Source organism: Notolepis coatsorum (assembly GCF_963971535.1).
Source record: "Notolepis coatsorum genome assembly, chromosome: 3".
In the NCBI taxonomy this organism is placed as follows: domain Eukaryota; kingdom Metazoa; phylum Chordata; class Actinopteri; order Aulopiformes; family Paralepididae; genus Notolepis; species Notolepis coatsorum.
In genome coordinates this window covers 35,745,622-35,771,317 of record NC_140167.1, presented here as the reverse complement: position 1 = coordinate 35,771,317, position 25,696 = coordinate 35,745,622, and the positions used below count along the sequence as shown (strand labels likewise).

General features: G+C 42.1%; 1 protein-coding gene across 1 annotated transcript in view; it reads left to right on the top strand.

Moving 5' to 3' along the window:
• The window catches only part of dlst (dihydrolipoamide S-succinyltransferase), a 34,629-nt gene extending 10,677 nt beyond the window's left edge, over positions 1-23,952 (top strand). The window contains exons 7-15 of the mRNA XM_084310011.1: positions 17,068-17,176; positions 18,157-18,333; positions 18,524-18,612; positions 19,561-19,658; positions 21,923-22,053; positions 22,584-22,657; positions 22,786-22,869; positions 22,946-23,113; positions 23,248-23,952. Of these exons, the coding sequence (XP_084166137.1) occupies positions 17,068-17,176; positions 18,157-18,333; positions 18,524-18,612; positions 19,561-19,658; positions 21,923-22,053; positions 22,584-22,657; positions 22,786-22,869; positions 22,946-23,113; positions 23,248-23,382 (1,065 nt within the window). The 3' untranslated portion in view covers positions 23,383-23,952. The remainder of the gene's footprint in view (positions 1-17,067; positions 17,177-18,156; positions 18,334-18,523; positions 18,613-19,560; positions 19,659-21,922; positions 22,054-22,583; positions 22,658-22,785; positions 22,870-22,945; positions 23,114-23,247) is intronic.
• The last annotated feature ends 1,744 nt before the right edge of the window (positions 23,953-25,696 follow it).

Sequence of the window (25,696 nt, the reverse complement as noted above, 5' to 3'; positions counted from 1 at the left end):
AATTGTGTGTATTGAGCCGTACTGTATTGTACCCATTCTGCATCTGGTAATAAAATTTTCAATCATTCCAATAACAACCACTAACTTCATAATTAAAAACTAAAGAAAAGTTGGATGTGTTAGTTGGTTGGATGTCTTAGTTGAAAGGCAGTTGGATGTGTTAGTTGGTTGGATGTCTTAGTTGAAAGACAGTTGGATGTGTTAGTTGGTTGGATGTCTTAGTTGAAAGGCAGTTGGATTCCAATAACACACAGTTGGATGTGTTAGTTGGTTGGATGCACTTCCGAGCTGCTTCCACATGGAGGCAATTTCTCTTTTTTGTTGTTGTGGGAACTACTTTTTCTGGCGGATGGTTTTTTCAATAAATCTTCGATTAATGTGTGTTTATTGTATAGCAATAAGGTTGGATGAATGTGGCAGTTGTATAAAAGCATTACACCACTTGCAGTCGTGATTTGTGAACAATAAACCATGCCTAGGGGGGTCTAACAACCCTCTGCTGCGCCTCGGGCCTAACGACCACCCCTAGGCATGGTTTATTGTTCACAAACCACTCCTGCGCGTGATGTAATGCTTAATTACCTATTGTAAAAAGGTTGCAGCTATTGCACATTTGTGTTGTTGTTTTTCCAATGTATGTTCAAATACTGGAAAAGCGATGAAAACATTTAGTCATAAAAAAAGAATAGTTATGCTTTCAATAGTAGGGTGTTGAAGATAAGGTTGTTGCTCAAGTATATAATTTTTATTTTTGATCAAATTAAAAAATAAAATGTTTAACAAAACAGGGCGGCTGGGTGGCGCAGCGGAGATTGCACTCGTCACCAATGCAAGAGACTCCGGTCTTGAATCCGGGTGTCAGCATTGCCTCCGGCTTGGGCCGGCCGTCATACTGGCTCAATTGGCAGAGTCAGCGGGTAGAAGTCGATGGGTGGTAATCTGGACAGCGACTCCTACAGGTCGGTTGGGGGATGCCTGCACAGCAGAGACAGGAAATAGCGGGGGTAGTGTGAACCTCCCACACGTTACACCTCGCCAATGAGAGTCCGCGCTGGCAGGTGAAAAGATGTGACAGGCTGCCTCCTTGTGTACCGGAGGGGACACGTGATGCAAGGCTTCTATCCTCCCTACAACCGACCAGTGGGGGGCATATGTGAGCAACGTTGAAGACGGGAGGGGAGAATTGGGAAATTGGAATGGGAGAAAAAATAAGGAGAAAAGTGGATAAAAAAAACGGCACACAATACAGTAACAACAATAATAAACATAACAATATAAAATAACTAACAGTACAGTAATGACAATAATAGAAATAATAAATATATACAGAGTAAAAAAAAATAATAATAATAACAAATAAAAATGAAAAACAACCAGTGGTGATTTCATAAGTGGTTGCACTGTGTTTTAATGACGTCACGACGTGCACGCACGCTCCCGCGCATAAATGTTCCCTCGCGTGATTAGAATGATTATTATGCATAAATAGTAGGAAACATGTTTGTATAGGAAATTACTAGTTTTAGTTTTTGTAAATATTGCCTTGAAATAGAGAAGCTGAAAAAGGTAGCAGGATGTAGCCTTCAATATATAAAGAAATTATATTGTCAACAGATATGGTGGAAAAACAAACAATGTTTTAAATGTAATTGTAGTTAACTGAAACTAGAAAAGTAAATGCAAACTAAATTAACAATGTAATGTAACTTAACACATTGAGTGCCAACAACGAGAAATCTCGTTGTTGGCCGCCATGCGTTCAGTGCCAATGACGAGAAATCTCGTTATTTAATCGCTATTTCTTTTATTAGCGATATCCAGCCTCACGTTATCATTGGGACTGTCTATCAGCTCGAAAAGGGCAAATACTGCCCCCTATCGTCTCCCGGATGGTATTGCACCCATTGGAATGGACTCAATGAAAATGCATGTGAAAGGAAAACTCCGGATTCCACATTTTACTTCTCAGGCATGTAACCGGAGACTATTGCATTCATTGGGGCAACCGAAAGCAGCGTGGATTATCTGTTTCGAGGTCTAATGTTGGATCAATAAACGTGATATATTTGGAATGGCGATCAGGAATTGGAATAATCTTTTTGCAGAACATCTGATCTGAGGTAATTTTGGGTAATCAGATTTTCACATATTTCACAACGTGTCTGTCTGTGTGTGTGCGTGTATGACGTTAGCGCTGACCAGGTCATAGATAATCGATTTTTCAGCCCGCTTCTCTAGCGTGCATAAGTACACATATACTATCGATAATCTAGCGTTTATTTGAAAACTATTCATAAATCAGCCGGAAAATGACAACGTGTTGTGTGTATTCCACTAAAGGGCGATTCCTGCGGATTTTTTTTTTTTTTTAGAAATTTCCAAAACTGTACTCTTATTCAAAACGGAAATGTTCCGATGAAAAAAACAATCCGTTTCGTACATGTTGACTGCAAGCAAGTCATTGATAAGCGACGGGCGTATTAGACACATAGCCATCATTTAAGATATAGTTTAAGCGTTTGCAAATATCCCCGTCCTCCCATTGACTTCAGCGCTGGCACTCAAGCGATAAATAGCCCACCCCATGCTGGCAATCAAAGTGTTAAGAAAAAAAGAAATTGTTTTCCACACACAAACACAAAAGCAAACTTAAAATAATCAGACAACTTGTGTTTACTTGAACTTCTTTATTTTGAGAAGGGAAAAAAAGTACATAACATCACTTACATTTTTTCAATGTAATTTGTTTCACAACAGTGGTTTCAAAACAGTCAAACAAGCCCCCACCAATGGGTACAGCAGGGTTTACCGTTAGAAAAAATGGTTGCCGGCCTCAGTGTCCGGTAGATTTCAATCTACCGGTCAAATGAGAGAAATTCCGGTCAGAGTTTATTGAGCTTAAAAACAATTGATAGGCAAAAGAATGACAACAAAACAAAAGAATGACATCATCAAGGCATGTAGATTTATAATATTTTTACTTAAAACTAGGCTACTTTTGCGTATACAGTCATTATATTCCAAATAAAATAAGTCCAGAGACTCGGTGCTGCTGCCGACTTTAAATCAAATAGGTGTCTGTGGGCAGTCGCCCGACATTAATAAACAGCAGTCTGTTATAATCACATTTTTATGAGCTAAATAATTCCGTTATATTGGACATTTGTATTAATTATATCAAGCGAAGAACTGAGAAATTTGGCAGAGAGACGGCAACATTATCGTGGGTTTGCGTGACAACTCTCTCTCTCCACCTCCCAATGACTTATTTGCGAGAGTATGTCGATGCAGAGCAGCAGATTCAGCTGTTTTCTGGCTCTATCTGGGGACCGCTCGGCAGCGCCCCCCACCCAACAGCTGAATTGCCAATGGCTGAATTGGAGTACTGCACTGTGCCGCTGCAGCTCCGGCTCTGCAGCTGCACATGCACTCGCAAACCCAGCACTAAGCTCTCGCTGACAACGTCGTTGTCATTATTAGAAGCAACGATGAAACAAATGTAATGATTGTTTCGTTCATTGCATAGGCTATTTAATTTTAGCCTATTTTAATACAATTCAAATAATCAAATTGTGCTTAGAGGGAATTATTTTCACCGGACATTAAGACCGGAGAGATTAAATATGTCGGACTTCAACAGATTTTGCCGGTAATTACCGGCTAATGGAAACGCTGGGGTACAGTAAGACCTGCTTTATCAAAGCTATTTAATCAATATTTGCCTTTGTTGAAAATGTTAGCCCTCTGTACAACATAGGGCTGGGCGATATGACGATATTATATAAATATCGGGTACAGTTCATTAACGATACACTTTTTCAACGTATCGTGGATATCGTGATGTTTTGCCCAAGAGGATTGTGTCGCGTCAATCTGGTCCACACGTTACTCGTTCATATCTCAGCCCGTGCTGAGATATGCCCATTCTGCGGTCTGTTAATAAAGTTTTCAATCGGACAGATGTATGGAAAGGCTTTTATTATAACATTCGTTGCAGTAAAATCATTATGCCTCGTTGTAAAGTGTCACAGCCAACTAAGTGACACTGAGGGTGACATCCTGATCCTATATATGATTATGGGGAACGTCTGTAGATTCTTCCTGGACAATGGAATAGAAACACGTTATGTGTAAACACATGTTAAAGTGCCACGCATAGAGGTGTCTGTAAGAGCAAGCCTGCAGTAGGGAGTTAACCACAAAGAATGTGACCCTGAGAGGCAGCAGGAGAGGCCGCAGAAGAGGGAGCTCCAGTCAGAGGGGCATTGTATTCTTATGAACTATGCATCTGTCTCCCTCCCTCCTCTCCGGCCGGCAGACGCATTAAACTGGTTAACCCTTTGTGGGGTCTGAGTGAGATGGGGAGAGAAGGGTTGCTGGTTGAAGTCTTGAATCTATAGAGGGAGATCTTAAAAAAGAAACTATATAACAATTAAATGTTTAAAATGTGTACAGTAAGAGTTTTCAAAATGGCATGCTTATAATTGACTGTCAGTAAAGAAAAATACTAAAAGAATTATGTTTAAAAAAGGAGGGATTTGTCTGGAGGGATTCTTTAAGAAGATCCTATGAAGGGCCCCAGTCACGTGGTTCCCCCAGACAAAGCCGTTGTACGTTTTGAAGGGAAAAGGGACTTTCTGTTACTGTTAGATAACAGTAACAGAAATATCATATTTCAAAGAAGGAGGAGTTCATAACGAATTATGTACTGTATGTTGGTTTGCTAAACTAAATGACGATCCTGTGACATCAATGTTCTTAGACCAATCGGAAATATTGTAAGATGGATATAAAAGGGACGGTTGCCCTTTCAAGAGCGGGATTTTTTTACACGGAGAAGGAGAGAGAAGAAGAATGGTGCCTACAGACTTCTTTGAGAGATTTTGAAGTTTTTACCAGTGTGTGACTTGGAAGACCAAGATGCAGATGACATGTTTTGTTTTTATATAATCTTTTAAACTGTAATGGATATTTTTTATTTAGTCTTTTTCTGTAACTTCATTGAAATAAAGATGACTTTTTATAATCCATTGAGTTCTTGGACTGATCCCTGCCAGCAAATACCAGCCGCGCCTTGATTTCCTCTGAGGTGACTATGTCCTGAAATACAGATTGAATCAATTGACTGGTTAATGCTTTTCAGCTAAAATATATATATTTATATATGTATATGCTATGTACTGATAAGAAATACTATGCATTGGAGATGGGTGTTGTTTGCGGGTTCCGGTGTCTCTGTGTCCAGACTGACTCTGTCTTGTGTGGGACCGCGACCGTCTGAATCACTGCAGGGTTGGACGGTCGGTTCCGCAGGAGGAGGAGGAGGAGGGGGACAGGAGGGGCCGGGGAGTGCAAACAATGATTACGTGTTAGTACAGTGGTAATACTTATTAAACGGTGAAGTAATATCATCAAGCTTTCAAATGAGCAGTATTAGACCATTCCTCACAAATGAGGACGGTGATGGTGGTGACGGTGGCGTAATATCAAAGTATGTTTATTATAGGCATATAAGAGTTCTCCTAGACAATATATTTGGTTTATTTCAAACAAGAAGAGATTAACAACTCTTCATGATTACATTTCATATCAACTGGATATCACAAGACCAGTGACTTGAAGTAATCTAGACAGAAATAGTAAATTGACTCGAGAACTTGGCGAGTTTAGCACCTCGCCGGGGGATATCGAGCGGCCGCAGGTTTATATCTCGAGTAGGTGATTGAGATATATAGAGGCGCCCTGTAGCTTTTAACATGGCGTCCCTGGTTAGGGCTGAGATCGGTAAGATAACAGCCAAAATAAAATAAACTAGAAATATTGAAAAAAAAAAAAAACGGAGAACCGAGTTTTAGAATACACCAGTCAAAGGATATTGATCTGTAGGGCCCTCGATGGAGAGCAGTGGCAAATTAAAGGCATCTGCATAGTGGGGGCATTGCTGGTGGAGCGGTTGAGCCCGCAAAATTGGATTAAAAAAAAAAAAAAGGGGTAAAGAAAACCCTCTCTCTAAAATGTCTGGCAGTTTAGAGAGACACTGTTTGTGAGCGGAGTGTGGATGTGAAGCGAGTCAAAACGACCGTTCACAGAAAAGCGAGGGCTTCCTAGCCCAGAGACACTGTTTGTGAGCGGAGTGTGGATGTGAAGCGAGTCAAAACGACCGTTCACAGAAAAGCGAGGGCTTCCTAGCCCAGAGACACTGTTTGTGAGCGGAGTGTGGATGTGAAGCGAGTCAAAACGACCGTTCACAGAAAAGCGAGGGCTTCCTAGCCCAGAGACACTGTTTGTGAGCGGAGTGTGGATGTGAAGCGAGTCAAAACGACCGTTCACAGAAAAGCGAGGGCTTCCTAGCCCAGAGACACCCTGTAAGGAGCGGAGTGTGGATGTGAAGCGAGTCAAAACGACCGTTCACAGAAAGGCGAGCTGGATGGCTACCTAGCCCAAAGATACCGTATGTGAGTATGGGAGACTGGATGTGAAGCGAAGTCAAAACGACCGTTCACAGAAAGGCGAAGCTAACTAGCACTACATCGGCTAACAAGCCAGTGCTAACACCCATGAGCTGGCTTTAGCCAGACGGAAGACCCATAAGCTAGCCAGACGGTGCAACCCATGAGCTGGCTAAACGGAAGACCCAGGAGCTGGCCGTAGCCAGACGGAAGCTAACTAGCACTACATCGGCTAACAAGCCAGTGCTAACACCCAGAAGCTAGCTCAAGAGGAGCTAGCACGAGAGAAGCTAGCTCAGGAGGAGCTAGCACGAGAGAAGCTAGCTCAAGAGGAGCTAGCACGAGAGAAGCTAGCTCAAGAGGAGCTAGCACGAGAGAAGCTAGCTCAGGAGGAGCTAGCACGAGAGAAGCTAGCCCAAGAGGAGCCAGCACGAGAGAAGCTAGCTCAGGAGGAGCTAGCACGAGAGAAGCTAGCTCAAGAGGAGCCAGCACAAGAGAAGCTAGCTCAGAGAGGAGCCAGCACGAGAGAAGCTAGCTCAGGAGGAGCTAGCACGAGAGAAGCTAGCTCAAGAGGAGCCAGCACGAGAGAAGCTAGCTCAAGAGGAGCTAGCACGAGAGAAGCTAGCTCAGGAGGAGCTAGCACGAGAGGAGCCAGCACGAGAGAAGCTAGCTCAGGAGGAGCTAGCACGAGAGAGGCTAGCTCAGGAGGAGCTAGCACGAGAGAAGCTAGCTCAAGAGGAGCTAGCACGCCAGAAGCTAGCTCAGGAGGAGCTAGCACGAGAGATGCTAGCTCAGGAGGAGCTGGCACGCCAGAAGCTAGCTCAGGAGGAGCTAGCACAAGAGAAGCCAGCCCAGGAGATGCTAGCCCAGGAGAAGCTGGCACGGGTAGCTCAGGAGAGGCTGGCGCGGCAGATGCTAGCCCAGGAGAAGCTGGCACGGGTAGCTCAGAAGAAACTGGCGCAGCAGATGCTAGCTCATGAGAAGCTGGCGCAGCAGATGCTCGCTCAGGAGATACAAGCACACGAGACGCTAGCTCGCATGTTGAGACATCTCAAAGGACTAGAGATCCCCGAAAGGGCCTCAATGGACCAACTGATGGAAAGAGAAGTAAGGACCCCCGGTCAAGATCCAGGGTATAAGATGGTGGAGAAACTAATCGCACAGGTGCGAGGCGGGAGCATGTCTCTCAATGATGCAGCAGAATCAGTCATGAATGGAACACCTATGCAAGGATCATGCTCACTGCTTGAAAAGCTACTCAGAGGAGTCCCAGGGGGTAACCCACTGGCAGCCCGATGCGCAGCATGGTCACAAGACCAGATACGTATCGAATGTATGCTGTATGACCAAGTTAAAATGCTATCTGACAAAAGGGGGGCCTCCCAGGAGTTCCCCCCGAAAACAACCAAGGACAGAACAGGGAAAAAGAAGTACCAATACCTACCTGCAGACGAGTGGGCCGCACTAACCCCAGAACAGCAAGCAGAGGTGAGGACAACAAGGGAGGAATTCAAAGCCCGGAAGGAGAATCAATAGTATCCTTACCCTCTGGGGCCCTGACACAAGTGACTCAAGCAAGTGCAAACTGCACTTGACATACAGCTCATCTGTCAAGAGGAATAATATAAAGTGTTATTGTCATTTAGGAAGAAACATGACATAGAATACTACAAAAGTTTTGTATATATTCTAAGTATAATATATAAAGATGTCCGTCCTTGCTCTAAACCCAGAGTAAAGTAAAGTGAATTTGTAATCTATTTCATTCGGAAGGGATTTCCTGACAGCAACCATTTGGTGGGTTAGCACCCTACCAGCCATATCAGCTGCATGAGATGTACACTCACCAGCACCTATGGGTAAAAAATTGAGACTCTGCAAACTCCCATCAAGCTCAGCACCTTGACGCGGGGGGACAGAGCGAGCATCAGGGTCTCTGTATCCGACGGGCCTATCAGATTTGTGGGGACTTGGAAGCCTCAGCATACAGGACGCTGTGGTGCTTGGGCGGCCAAGTCACTGGTTTATAGGTCTGTCAAAACGGATTGGAGGTTCCGGGGCTAAGGACATAAGTTCAAGTGAGTTGGGCTTTATACTATTTAAATAGGTATCAAAAACCGAAAGAATATGAACCGAAATGACTGCTGTCGGGTGCCTCTGGAGTAGAATTAATTACAGATTTGAAAAAAACCAAACGTAGAAGGTTCTACTCAAAGAAAGAATCACACTTAAAGTATATTTCTGTGATAGCAGTAAAAGTTTACTCACGACTAAAAAGTTACGTAATGTTTTCTTACAGTCAAAAGAAGTAGAAGGTTCTACTCAAAGAAAGAATCACACTTAAAGTATATTTCTGTGATAGCAGTAAAAGTTTACTCACGACTAAAAAGTTACGTAATGTTTTCTTACAGTCAAAAGACGTAGAAGGTTCTACTCAAGGAAAGAATCACACTTAAAGTATATTTCTGTGATAGCAGTAAAAGTTTACTCACGACTAAAAAGTTACGTAATGTTTTCTTACAGTCAAAAGACGTAGAAGGTTCTACTCAAAGAAAGAATCACACTTAAAGTATATTTCTGTGATAGCAGTAAAAGTTTACTCACGACTAAAAAGTTACGTAATGTTTTCTTACAGTCAAAAGACGTAGAAGGTTCTACTCAAGGAAAGAATCACACTTAAAGTATATTTCTGTGATAGCAGTAAAAGTTTACTCACGACTAAAAAGTTACGTAATGTTTTCTTACAGTCAAAAGACGTAGAAGGTTCTACTCAAAGAAAGAATCACACTTAAAGTATATTTCTGTGATAGCAGTAAAAGTTTACTCACGACTAAAAAGTTACGTAATGTTTTCTTACAGTCAAAAGACGTAGAAGGTTCTACTCAAGGAAAGAATCACACTTAAAGTATATTTCTGTGATAGCAGTAAAAGTTTACTCATGACTAAAAAGTTACGTAATGTTTTCTTACAGTCAAAAGACGTAGAAGGTTCTACTCAAAGAAAGAATCACACTTAAAGTATATTTCTGTGATAGCAGTAAAAGTTTACTCACGACTAAAAAGTTACGTAATGTTTTCTTACAGTCAAAAAACGTAGAAGGTTCTACTCAAGGAAAGAATCACACTTAAAGTATATTTCTGTGATAGCAGTAAAAGTTTACTCACGACTAAAAAGTTACGTAATGTTTTCTTACAGTCAAAAGACGTAGAAGGTTCTACTCAAAGAAAGAATCACACTTAAAGTATATTTCTGTGATAGCAGTAAAAGTTTACTCACGACTAAAAAGTTACGTAATGTTTTCTTACAGTCAAAAAACGTAGAAGGTTCTACTCAAGGAAAGAATCACACTTAAAGTATATTTCTGTGATAGCAGTAAAAGTTTACTCACAACTAAAAAGTTACGTAATGTTTTCTTACAGTCAAAAGACGTAGAAGGTTCTACTCAAAGAAAGAATCACACTTAAAGTATATTTCTGTGATAGCAGTAAAAGTTTACTCACGACTAAAAAGTTACGTAATGTTTTCTTACAGTCAAAAGACGTAGAAGGTTCTACTCAAAGAAAGAATCACACTTAAAGTATATTTCTGTGATAGCAGTAAAAGTTTACTCACGACTAAAAAGTTACGTAATGTTTTCTTACAGTCAAAAAACGTAGAAGGTTCTACTCAAGGAAAGAATCACACTTAAAGTATATTTCTGTGATAGCAGTAAAAGTTTACTCACGACTAAAAAGTAACGTAATTACAGTCGAAACCTAAGTAGAAAAAATAGGTACCAGGTCACCGCAACCAGAAGTAACCTAATGTTTACTTAAAATCAGAATAAGTCCTGCTACTAGGACGGAAATGGAACCGGCGTAATAATACAGGCTGGTGTTATCAGCAGGAGCTGAGTCTATAAGAGGCTACATAGCCTGAATCTACAAGCTGGCTAACTAGCCGGAACTAATGTCTGGACCGAGACAAGCACACCACAGGGTAGACCCCCTGTGCAAGAAGGAAGTGGACGGAAACAACAGTCCGAAGGATCTGTGAACAATGTGCGCTGGTAAAGGTGCGCTGGTAAAGGGACAAAACCTGAATCAGTGCCACACTCCTAGACGGGGGGGCGGTCCCCCGGAATCAGCGAACGACGCAGCGGATGGCAAGAAGGAATATACTGACTCAGGTCAGAAATCGGAAATGGAGGAAGACCGGGATAGGTCAAGCTACAGAGCATCCTCAGGGTCCTCACCCAGACCTCCCAGACCTCCCAGACCTCCCAGACCTCCCAGACCTCCCAGACCTCCTAGACCTCCCAGACCGGACAGAGAGACATCGGCCTGGACCCAGGTTACAGGGCGACGAGAGCCCTGAATGGACCTGAAAGAGAGAAAAGAAATGAGTCCTCTGTGGACTGTATCTGTGATGTCCTGCGAGGCCTACGGACAGGGTCGCACGATAGGTCAAGCTCCAGAGCATCCTCAAGGTCCTCCCAGACCTCCTAGACCTCCCAGACCGGACAGAGAGACATCGGCCTGGACCCAGGTTACAGGGCGACGAGAGCCCTGAATGGACCTGAAAGAGAGAAAAGAAATGAGTCCTCTGTGGACTGTATCTGTGATGTCCTGCGAGGCCTACGGACAGGGTGACAAGACCAGGCCAACCACACTTCAATAGAGGACTGCTGCTACAATTCTCGGGGATCCGTGGGGGTCGCCCGAGAAGTGACAAATCAACCTACCTCAAACTATGGGAGAGGTCCAAGAGGTCAGAGGGGGCGACCCCAAGATGACCAAGATGACCAAGGTGCCCAAGCTGACCAAGATGACCAAGGTGACCAAGATGACCAAGATGACCAAGATGACCAAGATGCCCAAGATGACCAAGGTGACCAAGATGACCAAGGTGCCCAAGCTGACCAAGATGACCAAGATGACCAAGGTGACCAAGATGACCAAGATGACCAAGATGACGAAGACGACAACGACCTGGGTGCATCGGCCGGGAACAACAGATGCAAGTCTTCCCGCCGGATACCAAGCAACAACGTGACCCCTATCCTGTCGAGCCGTCCAGCCAGGGAACAACAGATGCAAGTCTTCCCGCCGGCTACCAGGGTAGCAAGGTACCAAGATGGCAGAGGGGGTGTGGAGAGTCACAGCCACGTGACCCCACAATCGCCATCTCGTCCCCCAGTACAGACGCTATTAAGACAATGGAAAAATGACCGACCAGGATGGCAGAGGGGGTGTGGAGAGTCACAGCCACGTGACCCCACAATCGCCATCTCGTCCCCCAGTACAGACGCTATTAAGACAATGGAAAATGACCGACCAGGATGGCAGAGGGGGTGTGGAGAGTCACAGCCACGTGACCCCACAATCGCCATCTCGTCCCCCAGTACAGACGCTATTAAGACAATGGAAAATGACCGACCAGGATGGCAGAGGGGGTGTAAAGTGTCACAGCCAACTAAGTGACACTGAGGGTGACATCCTGATCCTATATATGATTATGGGGAACGTCTGTAGATTCTTCCTGGACAATGGAATAGAAACACGTTATGTGTAAACACATGTTAAAGTGCCACGCATAGAGGTGTCTGTAAGAGCAAGCCTGCAGTAGGGAGTTAACCACAAAGAATGTGACCCTGAGAGGCAGCAGGAGAGGCCGCAGAAGAGGGAGCTCCAGTCAGAGGGGCATTGTATTCTTATGAACTATGCATCTGTCTCCCTCCCTCCTCTCCGGCCGGCAGACGCATTAAACTGGTTAACCCTTTGTGGGGTCTGAGTGAGATGGGGAGAGAAGGGTTGCTGGTTGAAGTCTTGAATCTATAGAGGGAGATCTTAAAAAAGAAACTATATAACAATTAAATGTTTAAAATGTGTACAGTAAGAGTTTTCAAAATGGCATGCTTATAATTGACTGTCAGTAAAGAAAAATACTAAAAGAATTATGTTTAAAAAAGGAGGGATTTGTCTGGAGGGATTCTTTAAGAAGATCCTATGAAGGGCCCCAGTCACGTGGTTCCCCCAGACAAAGCCGTTGTACGTTTTGAAGGGAAAAGGGACTTTCTGTTACTGTTAGATAACAGTAACAGAAATATCATATTTCAAAGAAGGAGGAGTTCATAACGAATTATGTACTGTATGTTGGTTTGCTAAACTAAATGACGATCCTGTGACATCAATGTTCTTAGACCAATCGGAAATATTGTAAGATGGATATAAAAGGGACGGTTGCCCTTTCAAGAGCGGGATTTTTTTACACGGAGAAGGAGAGAGAAGAAGAATGGTGCCTACAGACTTCTTTGAGAGATTTTGAAGTTTTTACCAGTGTGTGACTTGGAAGACCAAGATGCAGATGACATGTTTTGTTTTTATATAATCTTTTAAACTGTAATGGATATTTTTTATTTAGTCTTTTTCTGTAACTTCATTGAAATAAAGATGACTTTTTATAATCCATTGAGTTCTTGGACTGATCCCTGCCAGCAAATACCAGCCGCGCCTTGATTTCCTCTGAGGTGACTATGTCCTGAAATACAGATTGAATCAATTGACTGGTTAATGCTTTTCAGCTAAAATATATATATTTATATATGTATATGCTATGTACTGATAAGAAATACTATGCATTGGAGATGGGTGTTGTTTGCGGGTTCCGGTGTCTCTGTGTCCAGACTGACTCTGTCTTGTGTGGGACCGCGACCGTCTGAATCACTGCAGGGTTGGACGGTCGGTTCCGCAGGAGGAGGAGGAGGAGGGGGACAGGAGGGGCCGGGGAGTGCAAACAATGATTACGTGTTAGTACAGTGGTAATACTTATTAAACGGTGAAGTAATATCATCAAGCTTTCAAATGAGCAGTATTAGACCATTCCTCACAAATGAGGACGGTGATGGTGGTGACGGTGGCGTAATATCAAAGTATGTTTATTATAGGCATATAAGAGTTCTCCTAGACAATATATTTGGTTTATTTCAAACAAGAAGAGATTAACAACTCTTCATGATTACATTTCATATCAACTGGATATCACAAGACCAGTGACTTGAAGTAATCTAGACAGAAATAGTAAATTGACTCGAGAACTTGGCGAGTTTAGCACCTCGCCGGGGGATATCGAGCGGCCGCAGGTTTATATCTCGAGTAGGTGATTGAGATATATAGAGGCGACCTGTAGCTTTTAACACTCGTTTAGTCATCCTGCGGAGCACTGGTCTCCTACTCGTCGGCCGCGGGAGCTAATGTTAGTAGCTTTGTTGTTGTCAGCACTCGTCAAAATCAATGGAGGACATTCAGGAAGTCAAAAACTAATAGCGCTTGCCGATTGGTGCTAAGAACAGCAGGGCGGGTGCAAGCGGTGTGACGTAATTGGCAGACTCGACTGTCAATCAAAATTATTCTGTTTTCCATCCGAATTAATGAATGAGAACTTTATTAACAGATTGCAGAATGGGTACAGTACAGGAGGATGAAGACCAGAAAAAGACTTTCGGCTTTTTTACATAAGGGTCCTCTATTTTCAATTCATCAAAACATTTAGAGACATACAAATATACAGTAGTTTCATTAAAATGCTATTTATTGATTGATTGATTTAAAACTTTAACATATTGCAGAATGGGTACAGTACAGCTCAATACATACAATTGTTAAGGGGATGCAGACCAGAGAAAGACTTTCGTCTTGTTTACATCAGGGTCCCCCATTTTCAATTAATCATATTTCATATCTAAATCATATAATATCTCATTGCTAAATATATGCAATATATAATCTAATAATCCAATAATCTAAATCTAATATATAATATAAAAATGTTAAATGCATGGGTATTTTATTTTGCCTTTAATGTTAGCTTGCAAACTCAAATACTGTCTTGGTAAGCCTCATAATGAATTGTTTGGGGTAAAAAAAGAAAAAACATTGTGATGTGTATCGCCGAAAGGTCAGAAAATATCGTGATATCATATTTAGGCCATATCGCCCAGCCCTAGTACAACACCCTTATCTTCCAGAGGAGGACAGTTTCCTTCTGAAGCACAACTTAAAAAATGTCTCATCCTTCCAGTTGGGACCATTTGTCACATAGTGAGAGGTTCCACAGCTCAAGTATACCCTCACCAATTGGTACTGGGCTTGCATTTTGGTTTTGCTCTTCTCATTCTCTTGTTCTCAGCTGCGCTATTGTTTTGCAAAGACAGGTGGGTACTTAGCGCACGACGAGTCGACTGGAACGCATTTTGTGCATGTGCGTGCTTCTGCTCAGAAAAGAGGTGGAACGGCGTGGTACCACGTCCCATGAGCACTGCACCCCTGAAAACAACACAAACCCTACAAAAGACATTAGACATTTCCTCCTACGTTACGGGAGGCTAGTGTACGGGAGGCTAGTGTAACATTTGTCCAGATATCATCCCAGTCGAACTCGGGGTCTAGTTCTGGCATGTCCCTTCACCATATTGTATCCAATGATAGTTTTTTATATGTGGATTGGATTAAGAGTGTGTAAAACTCTTGAGACAACCTCTTGAGGTTGTCCTGTCTCCGATAAGCCCGACAAAAGGGTGTGGGTGCAACGCTTGAGCCCACGGAACCCCATGAGCCCTGAGCACCGACCTCAACTGCAGGTAGAGAAAGAATGATACTCCGGGGGAGATCATAAAACTCTTAGTTTCAAGTTTCTTTATTGGTTGTCATACAGAATACTTTTGCATGAAATGCTTCTTTCTGTTTTGCTCCTGAGTGTGCTAGATAAAATAACAAGATAGTGTAAAATAGTATAAGTATAAAATAGAAAGTCACGTACGTAAACAAGTGTAAACAAAACAAATGTTCAATATACATATATACAGTATATGTACAGTCTATATTTCTGTACAGTCTATACAGTCAGCTACTATACAGTACAGTGTAGAATGGTGAGGTATAGTTTAGCTTGTGGTGGTGAGGTGCAATGAGGTGCATGGGATTGATGCCAATCAATATAAAGTGTGTGTTAGTGTCTAAAGTGGGTGCTACAGTGTGTTGTTAATTTAAAGTGAGTGTATGTGTGTGTTGTGGGTGTATTTGATGTTCTGTTATTGTTCATTGAGCATCCTGATGGCCTGGGGATAGAAGCTCCTTCTGAGTCTCTCTGTGCTTGCCATGAGACTCCGGTATCGCTTGCCTGACCGTAGCAGTTCAAAGAGGCAGTTGTTTGGGTGGCTGGGGTCTTTGATTATTCTCTTAGCCTTACCCATACAGCGCTTGTTGTAAATGTCTTGGAGAGTGGGAAGCCCGCTTCCAATTGTGCGTTCGGCTGAACGGGCCACTCTCTGTACTATTAGTCTGCTACGATCTTGTGCAGTGCTATTCCCAAACCAGGAGGTGATATTGCCAGTCAGGATGCTCTCTATTGTGCATGAGTAGAAGTTCTTGAGGATCTTCTGACTCACTTTGAACTTCCTTAGGCGCCTAAGGAAGTAGAGGCGTTGTCGTGCCTTCTTGATAACACTTGTCAATGTGTGTGGTCCATGTCAAGTCCTCAGATATGTGGACTCCGAGGTACTTAAAACTGTTCACTCTCTCAACCGGTGCTCCGTCGATGCTGAGAGGGCTGTAGTCCCTGACCCCCGACCTCCTAAAGTCCACAATCATCTTGGGTCCTGAAAGGCTCAAAGGTCGTTTTTATCATATACCGTAATTCCTCTAATAGTAACCCCGGCTTGTATTTGTTTCAACTGTAGCGGATACCAGGCTTGTATAAGAGAGAGGCCTATATTTCTAATTTTCAAACCGATCATAATGAATAAATCAACATTTTGTGTCAGTTTGAACCCGGTTCATTTATTGAAACCAAGTACTGTATGAAATACGGTAGTAAACAGTGCAATTACAGGTGGTCAAAAAAAGTTAAATAAAGTAAAATAGTGCAATCACAATACTGGTATAATAATAATAATAACTTCGTTTTATACAATTCTGAGGTAGGCTTACTCTCTTGGTAAACATTAACACCATACCATTATATGGTATTTACTGCACAGCCAGGCCAGCATATAACAACAATAACAAAATATATTGCCTATGGTAAATCCATTGAGGGAAATACCGTAATTCCTCTAATATACATGAAACCCGGCTTGTATTAGGAGGCCGGCTTATAATTGCTTAGCTCAACAGCACACCCGGTCATTAATAGAGACCCGGTTTTTAATTGAATACCGGTTACTATTAGAGGAATTACGGTATATCCCCCAGAGTATGAACTCCCCTCCTCTCCCATTGAGGGATATTAATAGGTTTGTGCCCAACAAGTAGTTGTTGGTTATGAAAAATTGGAGAGTCTAGGTGCCAAGACCTCTGTACATTATGCCACGTTTGAATTACGTGGGATACAATCAGACCATATCGTAGTTGGCATTTTGATATAAGAGTATACTACATCCTGTAGTCATTGAGGTGAGAGTATATAATTTGACATAATACACATACAAACATTTTTTAGGAGCTTTACGTCTAACTATTTTTATTCAGTAAGAGTGTCTTGCGGAAAGAGATGCTAGGGCAAACTTCTGTACATTTATTCTTTTGTAATTCCATTCACAGCAGCTGATTATTTTTGTTTTCTTGTTTTCTCTCGTCATCAGACGTCTGTGCAGGTTCCCTCTCCTTCTGCTGGAGTGATTGAGGAGCTTTTGGTCCCTGATGGAGGGAAGGTGGAGGGAGGAACTGCTCTCTTCAAGCTTCGGAAAGGAGGTCAGTGGCACTATTTTCTTTATACTCAATCAGTGCCAGACCCGAGGATAGTCGGGTTAACTCGCCAACCGTTCAGCGCCAGACCCGAGTATAGTTGGGTTTTCATCGTTATTTCTTTTATTCTATATTTTTATTAATTTCGCTCACACAGACCTTGGGATTACCATAGGGAATCACTCTGAGATCGCTAGAGTGCAATACCAGCCGCATCCTGGTAGGTGGCAGTATCGCCCACCCTTCGAAACCTTTTTTTCACACCCGGTGTTACATTTAATTCACTCCGGGTGCCGTTTTCTTGGTCAGGCGAGTCTAGCGGTTCACTCGATGACATTGAAACGCGTCAAATGCCCCCAATGCATGTGTTGTGGTGGACACCAATACTGGAAATCGTGATCAGACAATTGGAATATTCTTTTTGGGGTACCTCTTAGTGAAGGTAAGGACTATATGACATCAATCCTGCTTTGATCCAACCATGATTTCACATCGATCGAAACGACCATGTGTAACGTACTCCAGAATGTATGCCGTTGGTGACGATCAAAGCATCAAAAAACGACCCCCCCCCCCCCCCCCCCCCCTTTCATGCATTCATGATGAAACATAATACCTATTATATACATTTGATTTGGAAATAGTAGCGTGTCCAGGTGAGCAACGCCAATGCTTTTAGTAAAATTCATGTAATGCTCCATAGCGCCGTTTTCTGGAATTAGCCAGGATCACTCTGAAACTATACTTATATTCACCACGGTATAACACGCGAACGTATAAATGAAAATGTATATTCTTTTTCACATATTGAACGATTGATAGTTCATGTCAAATGAGCCAAAGTAAAATAATTATCCTGAACTATACTTTTATCCTGGTTCTTGGACTTTACTCTCAAGCCAAAGAACCACCCGGATATCACATGTGAAAAAACAGTAGGAATTATCTTAATATTCTCCATCCATTCACCACCGTCTCCTCCTTAGCTGGTGCTCCCAAAGCCGTGGAAGCTCCTCCAGCCGAGGCCCCTGCAGCTCCTCCACCCACTGCTGCTCCTCCTCCACCCCCTGCTGCCACTCCTCCTCCCTCCTCTGTGGGCCCCATTCCCACCACCATGCCCCCCGTGCCACCTGTGCCAGCACACGCCATGGACTCCCGACCAGGTTAGTTCTCCTCGGACAGCTCGTTCATGTCATGTGAGAAGTGTTATCTTCCCTGGCCTGTGTGCTCTCTTGAAGGGAACAAGATAAAACAAATGTTCCTCTTTGTCTGTGGACAAAGCAACAGTCACTAATGTGGCTAAACTGATGCTACGGGGCACTAATGGCCCAATGGCAACCTCTTTTGTTGTAGTTTCAGCCATCAAGCCCACCGCCGCTCGTGCTGCTGCCCCGCTGGCTCAGGCAGAGGGAGGGGCCAAGGGAGCCCGGACAGAGACCAGGGTAAGACAATATTATGAGTTGCATTGCACTATTTTACTCTTTTATCATTGTGTTGTCAGATCAGTGATAATAAAACCGTAAACAAAGAGACCTATTAAGATGTTAGATCCTGACATGAAAAACGATGTGATTTAATGTTCTATGCCTGACCTTGACTCTGTCTATTTTGCTGCTATCTATTTTATACTTATTTTATGTCTGCATAATAATATTATGTCTTATATTATTATTAATGAAAGGTGCAATACAAATAAAGTGTATTAAGTTTATTATTAGGGGAGATGAAGCATAGCGATATAAACATACAGTAGTCATAGCATCAAATTAGTATTTAGATAAACCACAGAAAAAATCACGTTATAAAAATAAGGCGTTTCTAAGAAAAAACTATTTGTTATGTAGCATTTATCAACATGTGCACCGCCATTTTGTTGCTGACGTCACAGAGATGGTTTCGCCCGGAGGCGGAGCCTCCCACCTCAGAGAATTGCACGCTGTAGCAATATTATTAGGCTCCTCAAATATGTCTCGCAGATAATACAACTACAAGTATAATTATATAATATATATTTTTTCTGTAGGTAACGTTACATTTGGTTGACAATTTACTGACTGACACTCCATATTTACGTAGCTATCTAACCAGCACTCTAAACCGGGACCCAGCCCAAACCATCACCGTGACGTCACCATCCATCTAAATCTAAAATTAAAATTACATTTGAGTTTTCAGACAAATAAGCAGGATTTCACATTTGATTATAGGACCATGTCTTACCCAAGGTACACAACAAACAAACTAGGGTCATATTGTTCAACGCTTCATCTCCCCTTTAAGTGTTTACTTACGGATCTGGCCACGGCGAGGATTTGTTACACAGAAGTAACAAATCAAACAAAGGTTTAAAAATGATCAGTTATTGTATCACCTGTGTTTTCTCTAATCAGGTGAAGATGAACCGTATGAGGCTGAGAATCGCCCAGAGGCTGAAGGAAGCCCAGAACACCTGCGCAATGTTGACCACGTTTAACGAAATTGACATGAGGTAGGAAAATAAAACGGTGGCCGACCAGCTTTCTGAAGCCCTGTACACTACTGGAGATATTAGATAGGAAATGTTCCCCGCCACCATATTGAGGTTAGTCCCAATTGAGATAAATGTCTGCATTTCCAACAAAGATTATCGGTAGTGGGAAATGTAGTCTTCCTAACATGAATGGTCTGGACAATGTAAGCGAAGATGAAAAGTTGGACAATATGAGATTTATTTGCTCAGAGTGTTGCTCCAGTCAAGACCCGTCCGGTGCAAATGGTTATAGATTAGAATCTGCCCAATAGGAAAAGCTTTTTGATACCGGATAGCCTCTTAAAACACTGGAATGTAAATATTTGGTCATAATGCCGGTGAAAACAAAGATAAGAATTGCTAAAAGAGGCTTTATTAATTTACAAGGAAATGTTATTGTCCATGCTGCCCCCCCTGCGCTGAAGAGGACACTTTGAGGGTTTCTTTCCCCCGCAAATGTGCGGTGTCGTCTTTCAGCTATTCAGGGTTTTCTATGTATCCTAATTGAATTGCCATCGACAGTCTGGAGGAAGACTTCCCAGGCTAGGGCTCATCTGGAGCTGAAGGAGCAGGCCGGACCAGGAGGCTGGAGCATCTGCAGGGGCCCATAGAGACCTGGGCTGTGAGTGGAAGAGCTGCCTCAACTGATATGGGCTTTTATGACAGGCCAATAAGATTTACAGGCTCTAGAAAGTGAAGATTTTTATCGCTTCTTCTCTCCTTTCTCGGAGAGTGTGTCTTGGGAGGGGCTAATCGCGTTAGCGGAGAAACCCTAGAGCTTCAACAGGGTTAGAGACAGGAAAACAAACAATTAAAAGGGGAGATACAAGAGGAAAGAGGAGCAACAGTGAAACGATTAGCAGGATAGTGTCAATAAACCACCAATACACTGTGACCTTAAATGCCTATTTTTTTTTTACTGGGAAAATATATATTTTGTCTTTCTGATGTTGTAAAATATTGTGTAAGAATTTATTGCCTATGTCTTTGAAAATAATTACAGTGGTTGAAATTTGTATTATTTTCAGAGGTCTGGTATATGATGAATCTTCCAAGAATTCGAGATGATATTATAATGACCTGTCGCTAATGGTGATTGTGAGATAATTTAACTAGTATGTGCTAGTATACTGGTGGCCTGTATGATTGACACAAGTAGCTCCATGCCTCAGGCTCTCTTATCAGGTGTGATGTGAAGAGACTTGAGCATAAAAGTATACGTTTCATGTTAATCAAATCTGTAGAACAGGAAATGCAGCACATAGGTTTTCATATGGTTCTAGATCTAGAGAGATAATCTGCTTTTTGACACGAATGCCTCTTGTAATCACTGTGCCCTTCAGCACTGACGCAAGTAAACACCTGGACCATTAACACAAGTTGTACTGTTACACAGATGGTATATGTGTATATATAAAAAATATATATTATTATTATTCAAACTTTACTGACTTGACAAACCAGGCCAATCTCCATCTCACTATTCTTTTGAAATTAATTTATCGTTAACTATACAATTACCTAAAATCAGATCACTCTTTTCTAAATATCTTACAAAATCATCCTTAAATAACCCGTGCTGTAGGACCTGTGGGCTTTGGGTTGACCTGCCATCCTTACAGTAAAACATTAAATGGTTACGTCTATTCTGCATCGAACATTGTACATGTCTATACTGAACACTGTGACCTCATTTTTTTACTTCTAATTTACATACTATACTATGTTATTTTATTTCATACTTATATTATCTTGTCTTGCACAGTCTCTGGAGCGTAACAGTAAGAAGCATTTTGTATAAAAGTCTTCTGTACTTCTGTATGACAACTATTAAAGAAACTTGAACTTGAACTTGCGCTCGCGCTGTTCAGGTGAAAAGACAGCTGCCTCCTCGTGTACCGGAGGGGACACGTGATGCAAGGCTTGGTCCTCACTGCAGCCGACCAGTGGGAGGCATAGTCTAGCAATGTTCGAGACAGGGGAGGGGAGAATTGAAGGGAGAATTGGCGAGGTGAAATTGGGATGGGAGAAAAATAGAAAATAAGGAGAAAAAGTGGATAAAAAGAAAAAAAAAAATCCTCAATATATCTACCGGTAGTTTCATAAGATGCCACTACTGTACCTTCGCACTAGCACAGCCTGCTAGAGCCCATGAAAGACGACTAATCAACTGGAATTGGGTGTTTATCAAGAGTTTAATTGGCCCACATTTTTATTTCATTTGATTGTGCATCTCTTCACAGCAATATCTCAGACATGAGGAAGGCCTACAAAGATGGCTTCCTGAAAAAGCACAACATCAAGTTGGGCTTCATGTCTGCATTTGTGAAGGCTTCAGCCTACGCTCTGATCCAACAACCTTCTGTCAATGCTGGTAAGGACTTCACTTTTTTCACGATTGTACTGGACGAAGCTCCACTCAGAAGCTCAGTTAGTTTTAAATGTGGCTGTGCGTCCATCAACATGTGGTGTGTGTGTGTGTGAGGTACATCTGGTAAAGAACAAGACTTTACCTTTTCATTTTACGTTTCTTCCATGGTTAAAACTCAGAACCATCCCGCTAACTTACTTGCTCCCCTGGTATGGCCTGTCCTATTTAAACTGGCCACAATGAGGCAGGACTGATCTTCATTGACAGCCTTCAGGTGTCTAAAATAAGCCTGTGGGTTTCTGCCCTCCACCACTTTGTGTCTCTGACACAGAAAATGGAACATTATGCCTATTTTCCTTGTAAAAATATTGCTAGAATTTGGTGCATTGTTTACCATTTTTCTAGTCAGCATAACATGGCTGGGATCTTGTGGTTGAATTAGATTATTAAAAACTGGAGTGCTGTATCTAACGGCTCCTCATGATCATTCTTTCCATGTACACTTTTAATTTAGTTTTACTTCTCTTTTCCAGCAATTGATGACACGACCAAAGAGATTGTGTACAGGGACTATGTGGATATTAGCGTGGCTGTTGCCACACCAAAGGTAAGTTACGGCAAATGGGATTCTATACCTAAACCCCCGATGTTGCCTGTCGGTAGCACTGAACCACACGTCTCTAATGATGAGGGAGATAAGCACTTGTCACATGGCTTTATTTGTTCCTCTCTCAGGGTCTGGTAGTTCCTGTAATCCGAGGAGCGGAGGCAATGAACTTTGCAGACATCGAGAAGACCATCAATATGCTGGGAGAAAAGGTAAATATCATCTTTCGTTGGAAACATGTTGTGTTCTGTGTTGATGTCTTCTTAACTTGTGGATGCCTGTTTGTAGGCCCGTAACAATGAGCTGGCCGTTGAAGACATGGATGGAGGGACCTTTACCATCAGTAACGGTGGAGTGTTTGGGTCCATGTTTGGCACACCCATTATCAACCCCCCGCAGTCTGCCATTTTGGGCATGCATGGTATCTTTGACAGGCCTGTCGCCATCGGGGGCAAGGTTTGTTTTTGCAGTTCGACTGCACAATATTTACACATGCCCATAATAATTCAATGACGGCGTAGAAATAAAAGCCTGTCTGTTTAGGAACAGAATGAATAGATGCAGTGTCTGATTCGACTCCCATCCTGCAGGTGGAGATCCGTCCCATGATGTACGTGGCCCTGACTTATGACCACCGTCTGGTCGATGGGAGAGAGGCGGTCACCTTCCTACGCAAGATCAAGTCTGTGGTGGAGGACCCCAGGATGCTTTTCTTGGACCTGTAAGCCTCCAGGCCCCAACAAACAAAACCAAACCGCCCTTTACAAACAGTGGCTATACCCTCCTGATGATCCAGACTATAACTGCTGTTGATTCATTGTATTGATTATCTAGAAAAAGGGATATTGAAAGAGAAAGAGGTGTGCAACGGACTCTTGCATGGAAGGAATGATAAAAGACTTTGATGCCGTTTTTCAGAGCGTCTGGGTTTGGGGGTTTCAGTGATGCTACTGGTCTCTGTAGATCAAACGGGATATTATTGTATTACTCATGCGCGCCATTTTCCATTTTCTACATACATTTGAATACATGTCAGATAATTGTAAGATGAGTGGCAAACTTAGCTAAACTGCATATGTATCATTTCATAATTTTTCGGTGAGAAAAGAACAATTATAAACAATAATCAAAAGTTGGGACGACAAACCAGGAAACACTGTCCAAAGTAAAGATTTCCTCGCATTTTCAACATCCAGTTCACAAGCATTTGAGGAAAGATGTGTTTATGATGTAAAAGAAAAAAAGGTCACTATTTAAAGAGAATACTTTAACAATAAAACCTGAGCTTCATAATGCCTTTTTTTTTTTTTTTTTTTTTTTTTTTTTTTTTTTTATAAATACAGGCTGCTTGCACAATAAAATACGGCCAGATATTGATCTACACCGGTAACTTTGTTTGAGTAAATTTGCCAATTTCCTGTACTGCACAATACTGGGAGTGGTTAGTGGACTAGTGTCCAATACCTATTGGAGTAACTAAACACATGGTCATTTTGCTGCCCTATTGATTGATATTTTCACCCTGCTGCACGCGCTGTCCCACCCCAATCTGTGATGTCAGAGTACCTCTTTATTTCCCTCTAAGACTTTGATAGTACCTCATTAAAGCTAGTGTGCTCTCCCTACAGCCACACTCCTCCCACTGCTACCAGGCCATTAGAGGTCCATTCAGAAGACGACTGCTTGTTCATCATGTGATGTTTGGAACACAGCATTTTTTTTTTATATTACTGCCACTTGGTGGAAGGAGTGATGATGACTTTCTATAATTTCATTACAGAATAAATCTGAGCCTCTAGGTGGCGCTATACACAGTCAATCGCCTCCACACATGTTGTAGATCATCTGACCCATTACATCGGTCATGAAGATAGGGATTTTTAGATTTGAGTACGACTGAGTACTAACTCTAGTCACTAGTGTTTTACCAAAGAGGTACTCTGACATCACCAATTGGGGTGGAGCCTGGAAGATTAAACGTGTATCTGGAAAATGTTACTATGCCCATGATGTTTAACATACAACATCAAGCCTAAAGCAAATGATCTCATTAGGTCTGCTCCCTCTGAGTCTTTTAAGTTGGTTTGGTCTTAGTCCACTAAGACTTAATTTTTTTTTTTTTTTAATGCTTTTTCGATGCAGTTATTTCCTGGAAAGAAATAACCACAATTATTTGTATAAGCACTAGATTTAAAGAGGTTATTCTGTATGATTTGTATACAGGAAACAATTTCACAAATGTGTCAAATTAATCATCTAATTGATTAGTTGATTTAATAATTTATTATCTAAAAGGCTCTGAATATCTCTCCAAAAGCTAGAAACCAAAGAACAGACACTAATCTGTGATGTCATAAAGAGAGGAAAGCAGGAGCTGCTACATTAACAGTGAATGGGAAACCGACTTGCCAACGGCTACTGGAATGTAGGAGCGTTTACATCCAATGTGACTAAATGTGGCCTTACCTGTATGAAAGTGTTGATGGACAACAGCCTGAGAGATCCATGGCTCTTTTGTTTGCAACTTTAAAACAGTTCAGTCTCATACGCAGATATTGATGAAAGCATAATATGCTTAATGTAATATAACATAAGAAGTATCAAGGAAACACATAAAAGAGGTATTTCTTTTTATTGCCTAATGCCCTTGTTTGTCAACTGTTGTTGCCAATGGCAGATCGTCCAAGACGGCCTTAATGGTCCATTTTTAAAGAGCGGCATCGGTTATCATGCATGGTGATAATGAATATGATTTGCATGGATATGCAGTTATGTATCAACAACTGGGTGTGTATCATGAAAAAAAAACGTCTCAAAATGCCATCAATGTCACCCTCAACTCATGTCAAGAGTCTAGAGTCTCTTTCATACACGGAGGTAACAAATCCCATTTGTTGTCGAAGGGATCGTGTTGGTTCAATTCACTCTGATTCCCATGTTTATCCGGTCATCCGTTGGGAAGCACAATATGATTAGGAAGCAGGTATGTGGGCTTGCGTCCTTGTTTGCCACATGGGGGCAGTAGTAGTGTGAGGACCG